Below are 8,693 nucleotides of genomic sequence, written 5' to 3'. Positions count from 1 at the left end.
AAGAATCACAGCCCCATCACCCCCACTAACCGCGAACGAACCGGAGGCTCCTGGCTGGCGGACTCCTTTCAGAAACCCCTCAGGGCATCACGTGACAGCGACTGGACCCTCTGCTCACCCTGGGGACACGCCCGCCACGTGCTGCAGGGCTCCAGGGAAGGCGTGGGGGCTGGCTACAGCGTTGGCACTGTAGCCAGGGCTGCGGAGGAGAGAGGCTGGCCTCTCCCGCACTCATCCACAGCCAGCAGTGTTTAGGGGTGGGGAGGGTCTGTGTCTGACCCCACCTGGACGCCCGGGGCCGCCTCCCCTGCGAATCATCAGACCCCCACGCCCGCGGATGACATGGCCACACAGCTTTGGTGAATAATTTTAAGAGAAGAATTTGTAAAATTAGTAGCGGTGCCCCAAGGCTCAGGGTGTAGGATCTGGGGCTCAGTGCAGTCCCCGGTGGCCCCTCTGTGCGCAGGCGCAGCCCGGGGGCTGAGCTCGGACCCTCAGGGGAGGCGAGGCTCTGGCTGGGTGGGAACGGGGCGGGCACCCGGCGCGGGATGGTCACCACTTGAGGAAGACCATGCCCGCCAGGACGGCGTAGCCCAGCACCAGGAAGAGGACCTTGAGCAGCCGGTCGCTCTTCTCCTCCAGCTCCTTGGCCAGGATCTCAAAGAAAGTGACGAAGAGGAAAGTACCGCCTGCCAGGCCCTGCAGCACCACGGAGGCCACGCTGCTGGGCACGCCCTGGGCACTCTCGATGCCCAGGCCGAGGCTGATGCCCAGGGGGATCATGGCGCTCACAGTGACGGCCACCTTGGCAGCGTCCCTCAGGGCCATGGCGCTCCTGGCCATGCTGATGCCCAGGGCCACGGCCACCAGCGCCTCGTGGATGGCCACCCCCACGAACAGGCTCACCACCTTCTCGCCCTCCTCCTGCAGGCCCAGGGCCAAGCCCTCGAAGACCGAGTGGGCCGACAGGGCGAAGACCAGGCTGAGGAGCCGCAACGGGCTGGAGCGCGACAGCTCCTGGACACTCAGCCCGTGGCTATGCGTGTGGGGCTCCCCGTAGAGTGCATGGCCCCGCGAGCCACCCATGAAGGGGCTCTCGTACTCTGAGTCGCTGCCCACGTCTGAGCTGGCATTGAACGTCTCCAGGTCGATAAAGGCCGGCCTCTCCTTGCGGAAGGTCAGGACGAGCTGCTCCAGGAAGACGGTCATGAAGAAGCCCAGCAGCATGATGGTCTCGGCCAGTGGGTAGTCGGTGCTGATGTGCCCAAGACTCAGGACTTTCTGGAGCTGGAGCAGAGGGCGCGAGAGGGGGAAAAGACAGGCAGAGGTTCAGAGGCGTGACCGCCGAGACCCCCGCTGCCCACGCAACAGGTTCTTCAGACGTCACCTTTCAAGTAGCAGAAATACCCAAATCATACAGGTCTTAAAGAGGGGTGGTGGCTCATCCTTGATGGATTTTAAAATGAAGGGACTTCCCTGGTGGTCCAGTGGGTAAGACTGCACTCCCAATGCAGGGGACCTGGGTTCAATCCCTGGTCGGGGAACTAGATCCCACATGCATGCCACAACTGAGAAGTCTGCATGCCACAACTAAGACCCAGCACAGTCAATAAATAAATAAATATTTAAAAATAAAAACTCTATTAGAAAGGGACTAGGCCTCACGTCATGTCCACTATGTCAACCAATTTAAAAAGAGTGTAGTGGGCTGCATCATGACCCCTAAAAGATATGTCCACCAGGAATCTCAGAATGTGACCTTATTTGGAAGAAGGGTCTTTGCAGATATAACTGAGGTGTGATGGGCTGAATTGTGTCTCCCCAACAAAAGGAAATTTCTATATAAAAGTCTCCCAACCCCTAGTGCCTCAAAACTAACCATGCTTGGAGATAGGGTTTTTAAACAGGTGATTCAGTTAAAAGGAGGCTGTGAGGGTGGACTTAATCCACTAGGACTGCTGTCCTTACAGGAAGAGGAAGAGCCATCATGTAAAGAGACAGCAAGAGGTGGCCATCTACAAAGCAAGGAGAGAGGCCTCAGGAGGACCAAACCCTGCCAGTGCCTTGGTCTCAGACTTGCGGCCTCCAGCCCTGGGACAGAATAAGTGTGTGCTGTTTAAGCCCCCCGTCTCTGGTCTTCTGTTATGGCCACCCCAGGAAACTCATTCATAAAATAAGGATCTTGAGATGACATTACCCTGGATAAGGATGATGTCCTTAATCCAATGACAGGTGTCCTTCCGAGACAGAAGAAGAGAGAACACAGGGAGAGGCCATGTGACAATGGAGGCAGAGCTGGGGTGATGGAGCCACAAGGTAAGGGACCAAGGACCGCAGATGATCCCCACAAGCTGGGAGGGACACAGGATAGACCCCCTCTCACAGCCGGAGGACCCAGCCCACTGACACCTTGGTCTCGGACTTCTGGCCTCCAGACTGGGATATCAGCCAGGGCTTCTGGCCCTGATGCCTGCCCGGGGCTGGCTTCCACACAACCCGGAGGCTGTTTCCAGAGCCCCCCACCACTCCACCCCCTGGGTGAACATGCTGAGAACGAGCATGAGGCTCGCCGGCACATCCAGCCATCCTCGTCAGATCCTTGAGTCAGCGCTGTCCCATAGAACGTTCCGGATGGTGGAAATGTCCTCTATCCGTGCTGTCTGATACGGAAGCCGCTAGCCTCGCGTGGCCCACGAGGACTTGAAATGTGACTGGTGTGGCTGAGGACTGGCACATTGAAGTGTGTTTGACTTCAATTCACTGAAACCTGACCAGCCGGAATGGTGAGTGGCAGCCACACCAGACCGTGAGGCAGACACTCTGGCTGAGGCTGGCAGGCGGCCAGGAGGAGGGGCCTGGCTCACTGAGGCGTGGGGAGCCTGGGGCAGGGGTGCTGCCCAGGAGTGGTTTGGGGAGGACATGAGAGGGCCCCGAGCACTGAAGGGGGATGGGGAAGGGCAAGGTCATTGCAGCAGTCCAGGCCGGAGGGGTGGCACTGCGGGAATGTGGGAAACGGCGGGGGGGGGGTGCAGAGGGTGTCAGAGAGGACTCCGATCTCATCCTCACTGATGCCAAGTGCACAAGTTTCCCACGCTGTGTAACAGAGGAACGCAAGCTTAGCAGCATAAAACACCTCCCAGCCCTCAACATCAGAAGTCCAGGCACCAGATGGGGCTTGTGGATAAAGGAAATGGCACAGTGTGGCCAGGGACAGAGGGTGGCTCCTAACCAACAGCCAGGGAGACACTGGGCCCTCAGTCTGACAGCCAGGAAGGAACTGAACCCGCCTTACAACCACACTGGCTCAGAGGCCAATCCATCCCCAGTCAAACCTTGAGATGAGACCACAGCCCACCGGATACCTTGATTGCAGCCTCATGAGAGCCGGCAGCAGAGGACCCAGCCAAGTGGTGCCCAGACTGCTGACCCACAGAAACTGTGTAGGAATAAACACGTGTTGTTTTAAGATGCTAAGTTTGTTGTAATTTGTTACACAGCAGTAGCTAACTGATACAGGAGTTGAAGAGAGGCCACAGTTGCCAGCTTCAGGACAAAGTGCATGTGTCCAGGGCAGGTGGTCTGGTCAAGTAATGGCTGATGAGCGACCAGCCGGGAACCCTAGGTCTAGTTCAAACCCCTTGTTTACCAGATAAGACCCAGAGAAGAGACACAACCAACTCATGGTCACACAGCAAATTCATTTTCTACTTCCCATCACCCTTATAGTGTCAAGGCCCCGACCTTGGTATGAGGGTTGAAAAGCACCAGAGATGGGGAGGGGCAAGATAAGGGTAGGGGATTAAGAAGTACAAACTATTATGTGCAAAATAAATAAGCTACAATGATATACTGTACAGCACAGGGAATATAGCCAATAGTTTATAACTATAAATGGAGTATAACCTTTAAAAATTGTGAATCACTATGTTGCACACCTGTAACTTATACAATATTGTACATCAACTATATCTCAATTAGGGAATTCCTTGGCTGTCCAGTGGTTAGGACTCTATGCTTTCACTGCTGAGGGCCCGGGTTCAGTCTGTGGTCAGAGAACTAACATCCTCCAAGCCACACAGCACAGCCAAAAAAAAATGAAAAACAAAAACACAACAACTATATCTCAATTACAAAAAAAAATAAAAGGAAAGAAAAAACAAAAGGCACCAGAGACAACTGGCCATAAGGTGCCAAGGGCTGCTGCTACCACCCCAGGGAGCCTTACCTTTTCCCTCACAGCCGGCAGTAAAGCATTGAAGCACGTGGCCAGAAAGACCCCGCCTCCAAAGGTGTTGCAGAGTGAGAGGATCTTTTTCGAACGATGGGCCTTCTCAAAATCCGTCTGGATGATCTTCACGGGGAGCAGGGAGCCCAGCAGCATGAAAAAGAACACGCCCACCATGCAAAGGATTTTGGCTACCAACAACTTCACCATGGCAGCGGCCCAGGCTGCTCCGGTCACCGGTCACTGCAGGGCCAAACCATGTGTGGGTGCACACTCCCCTCCCACGACGCGCTACGGGGCCCAGCCACGCAGCCGGGGGCTCATGCCTCAATCCAGCACTGTGAATGTCAGGGGCAACCGCGTCAGCTGTTGGATTGGTTATCTGACCAGCTAAAGCAACCAAGCTCATCACCCCCAGTACTTCACCCCATTCCAGGCCTAGCGCACGTCCCTGTCTCCTGCAGAAAATTCTCCATGGCTGCACTGTCCAACACAGCAGTCACTAGCCGAGTGTGTCTGTGTAAGTTAATTAAAATTAAATAAAATGTAGGCAATTCCCTGGCGGTCCAGTGGTTAGGACTCCATGCTTCCACTGCGGGGGGCACAGGTTCGATCCCTGGTTGGGGAGCTAAGATCTTGTTCCATGGCGCGGCCAAAAAAATATATTTTAATTTAAAAAAAATTGTAGAAAATGTAGAATTCAGCTCCTCAGTTGCGCTACCCACATTTCAAGTGTTCCATAGCTACTTGAGTCTAGCAGCTGCCATACTGGACAGCACAGACAGAGAACATTTCCATTGTTGCAGAATGTTCTGGGTCCCACTGCCCTTACATAAATCCAAAAGCTTTACCCTGAGGCAAAGGCTCTGCACCATCACCTCGGGCTCCACCTCCCCTCACTGGCCTTTGTGGTCCCTGACGATGGCAAGCCCGTTCCCGCCTCAGGGCCTTTGCACCGGTTGTTCTCTTGGCCTGGACCACTTCTCTCCCCTGACCTTACAATGATGCTTGTCTTTCAGGCCCGCCTCCCCCTGCCCTAAATGGCATCCCTTGTACCCACCGCAAGGCCTGGCGCTGAAGAGATGCTCAGTAACCTCTGGCTGAACAAACGGATGAGCTGAAGCATGTGGACCTCTTTACGGGGATTCAATGAACCAAAGTAAAGCAGATCTCGCCCTAGATAGACCCGAAAATGTTACCATTAGAATGAGGGACCGCGGCTGCTCCCCTGTCCTTAGGCTTTCTCCCCAACCTCCCAGTTCTCACTGCCCGCGTCCCCATGTCAGCTCAGATGCCACCAGTGGAGAGGGGTCTCCTACCCCGTCCCCTAGCATCATTGGTGCTACAAGGAACTACATAATTTAAAGTCCCTGAATATCATCACTCGCCCTGGGCTGAGACTTCCACGCGAGCAGGGAGTGTGTCTTCCTCAGCCCAGAGCCAGGTACAGTAGGCGCCCAATAAATACCTACCAAGTGTCGGGATGCCCCAGTCTGTGGCGTGGCCTGGACGCCCTCAAACCGGGGGCTGATGGGGCTGGGCAGCGGGGACGGGTTCATTCATTCATCCTTTCCCTCAGCACTTATTGAGCGCCTTCTGTGTGTCCCGCGCTGCACTGGGTACCCCGCTCGAGAGGGGACAAGCCGCGCTCCGCTGGGGGAGCCGGACGCAAATCACATAGATCGCCAGTAAAGGCGGGGCCTCGGCTAACGGGCGGCAGAGCCCGCCAGGCCCCGGGCCGCCCCAGCCCCCAGCCCCGCCCCGGTCTAAACGTACCTCCGCCGGGTCCTCGCCCGCCCGCCGGAGCCGCCCACCGCTCAACCGCCGCGCCGTGTCGACCCCACTGCAGCGCTCCCGGTCTAGCCCCGGCTCCGCGCGCAGCTGCCCATGCCCCGCCCACGCCCCTGCCATTGGCCGCCCCAAGCGCAGCGGGCAAATTTCTCCATGCCATTGGCTGTTATGGCTGCCACTCACCCCGCGACTCCACCTCTCCTACCGCAAGGGAAAGTAGTTTCCTCCCACTGAGCGGCGGGTACAGCCACCGGGCGGCTCCGGCGGGAAACTCCGACCCTAGGGGAATGGTTCCGCCAGCGTCTGGCTTCCAGAGCTGTCCAGGGGTTCCTGGTGCTGAATCCCGTTCTGATCGAGGTTTGGCCACTGTCAGAAAACGATTTGCTACGGGTGACTGTCTCTCTCGGAGCGTCCTCGCTGCTGATGCCTTCCCGTCGGTTTAAGATGCAGATTTATCCGTTCAACATCTCTGCCTCCTATGTACCAGGACCTTTTCTAGGAGAACATCAGTCAACAAAACAAGGATCTCTCCCCTTTTGGAGCTTACGTTCTAGGAGAAGACAGAAAATAATCGACAAACATAATAAGTAATAAAATTATGTCAGAAGGTGACAAGCGCTCTGGAATAATAGAGCCCAGTAAGGGTTATCAGAGTGCTGGGAGGTGGCTTGGGATGAACACACACACACTACTATACATAAGATAGATAACCAATAAGGACCTACTGTATAGCACAGGGAACTCTACTCAATATTCTGTGATAACCTATATGGGAAAAGAATCTTTAAAAGAATGAATATATGTATATGTATAACTGAATCACTTTGCTGTACACCTGAAATTAACACAACATTGTAAATCAACTATACTCCAAGAAAATTAAAATATATTTTTTTAAAAAAAGAGTGCTGGGGCCTCCCTGGTGGCGCAGTGGTTGAGAGTCCGCCTGCCGATGCAGGGGATACGGGTTCGTGCCCCGGTCTGGGGGGATCCCATATGCCGCGGAGCGGCTGGGCCCGTGAGCCGTGGCCGCTGGGCCTGCGCATCCGGAGCCTGTGCTCCGCAACGGGAGAGGCCACAACAGTGAGAGGCCCGCATACCGCAAAAAGAAGAAAAAAAAAAATAAATAAAAAAATAAAAAAAGAGTGCTGGGTGGTGGATTGCTATTTTAGGTTTTTTTTTAAGGATGTGTACCCAGGAGTGGAATTGCTGGGTCAAATGGATATTTTTTAGGTGAGGAGAAGGAGACTTTTTTTTTTTAATGGCTTGATTGGGCTTCCCTGGTGGCGCAGTGGTTGAGAGTCCACCTGCCGATGCAGGGGACACGGGTTCGTGCCCCGGTCCGGGAGGATACCGCATGCCGCGGAGCGGCTGGGCCCGTGAGCCATGGCCGCTGAGCCTGCGCGTTCAGAGCCTGTGCTCCGCAACGGGAGAGGCCACAACAGTGAGAGGCCCATGTACCGCAAAAAAAAAAAAAAAAAAAAGAAAGAAAAAGAAAAGGCTTGATCCACTGCCCCATAAAAGCAATGAGACTTATGAAAGAGAGGACTGTATTCATCTGTTAACCAAAATCTTATTGTCAGCCTACCATGAGCCAGGCATAGGGAAAGTTGCTAAGAATAAAGTGGAGAATGTTACAATATGGATGAACCTGGAAGACATCAGGCTAAGTGAAATAAGACAGTCACAAAAGTATAAATACTGTGTAATCCCACTCGTAGGAAGTCCTTAGATTAGTCAAATCCATAGAGACAGAAAGTAGATGGTGGTGGCCAGGGGCTGGGGGAGGGGCTGGGGAGTCAGTGTTTCCTGGGGACAGAGTTTCAGTTTGGGAAGATGAGAACGTTCTGGAGATGGATGGTGGGGATGGTTGCACAACAATGTGAATGTACTTAATGCCACTGAACTGCACACTTAAAAATAGTTAAAGTGGTAAATTTAATGTTATGTATATCTCATCACAATTTTTGAAAATTTTAATAAAATGGAGTGAAAAAGCCCATGCCCTCACAGTTCACAGTCTAGTGGGAGAGACAAGTATTAATGAAATAGTAGCATATTATTAGGCAGACTTCTAAGATGGTTCCAAATGATCCCAACATCTTAGGATTCATGTCCTTGTATAATCCCCTCTGCTTGAGCCTGGGCTGCACCCAGTGACTTGATTCCAACAAATAGGATATTGTCAAGTGATAGGATGTCATTTCCATGATTAGGTCAGAAGACTGACTTCTGTCTTCCTAGACAACTCTCTCTATTGCCTTTTTGCTTTCGTGCTTTGATAAAGCAAGCTGAGATGCTGAAGATGCCCACATTGCAAGAAAGTGAGGGTGACCTCCAGCCAACAGCTGAGACCTCTGGCACAAGAGCCTACAAGGAAGTAAATCCTTCCAATGACCACGAGTCATCTTGGAGGGGGGTCCTGCTCCCACTGGGCATTTAGAGGACTGATGCCCAGTGGACACTTTGATTGCAGCCTCTGAGGGACCCTGAAGCTGAGGACTCAGCTAAGTGAACCTGGATTCCTGACCCACAGACACTATGAGATAATAAACGTTGTTATCGTAAGCCACTAAGTTTTGGGGGAATTTGTTATGCAGCAAAAGATAACCAATACAGGGACTTCCCTGCTGGTCCAAGGGTTAAGACTTTGTCTTCCAGTGCAGGGGGTACGGGT

The 8,693-nt window shown here is 53.6% G+C and overlaps 1 protein-coding gene across 4 annotated transcripts; it reads right to left on the bottom strand.

Annotated features, from left to right (window-relative positions):
* Window positions 1-351: 351 nt before the first annotated feature.
* SLC39A3 (solute carrier family 39 member 3) lies at window positions 352-6,116 on the bottom strand. 4 transcript variants are annotated; one of them, XM_082620772.1, is made up of 5 exons: window positions 6,002-6,116; window positions 5,694-5,878; window positions 5,286-5,401; window positions 4,226-4,351; window positions 352-1,287 (listed from the first exon to the last, which is right to left on the bottom strand). In XM_082620772.1, exons 2-5 carry the CDS (start codon window positions 5,782-5,784, stop codon window positions 553-555), a joined length of 1,068 nt encoding a protein of 355 aa, XP_082476898.1. In that variant the 5' UTR covers window positions 5,785-5,878; window positions 6,002-6,116; the 3' UTR covers window positions 352-552. The 4 variants fall into 4 exon arrangements, with proteins under 4 accessions (XP_082476898.1, XP_082476901.1, XP_082476899.1 ...); XM_082620775.1 differs by lacking the exon at window positions 4,226-4,351; XM_082620773.1 differs by lacking the exons at window positions 5,694-5,878; window positions 6,002-6,116 and having other exon boundaries at window positions 4,226-4,563; window positions 5,286-5,403.
* Window positions 6,117-8,693: the final 2,577 nt, after the last annotated feature.

This window comes from Mesoplodon mirus (genome assembly GCF_964341445.2).
Source record: "Mesoplodon mirus genome assembly, chromosome: 5".
In the NCBI taxonomy this organism is placed as follows: domain Eukaryota; kingdom Metazoa; phylum Chordata; class Mammalia; order Artiodactyla; family Ziphiidae; genus Mesoplodon; species Mesoplodon mirus.
Note: the sequence above shows the minus strand (reverse complement) of the source record. Positions and strands in the feature narration are given on the sequence as shown.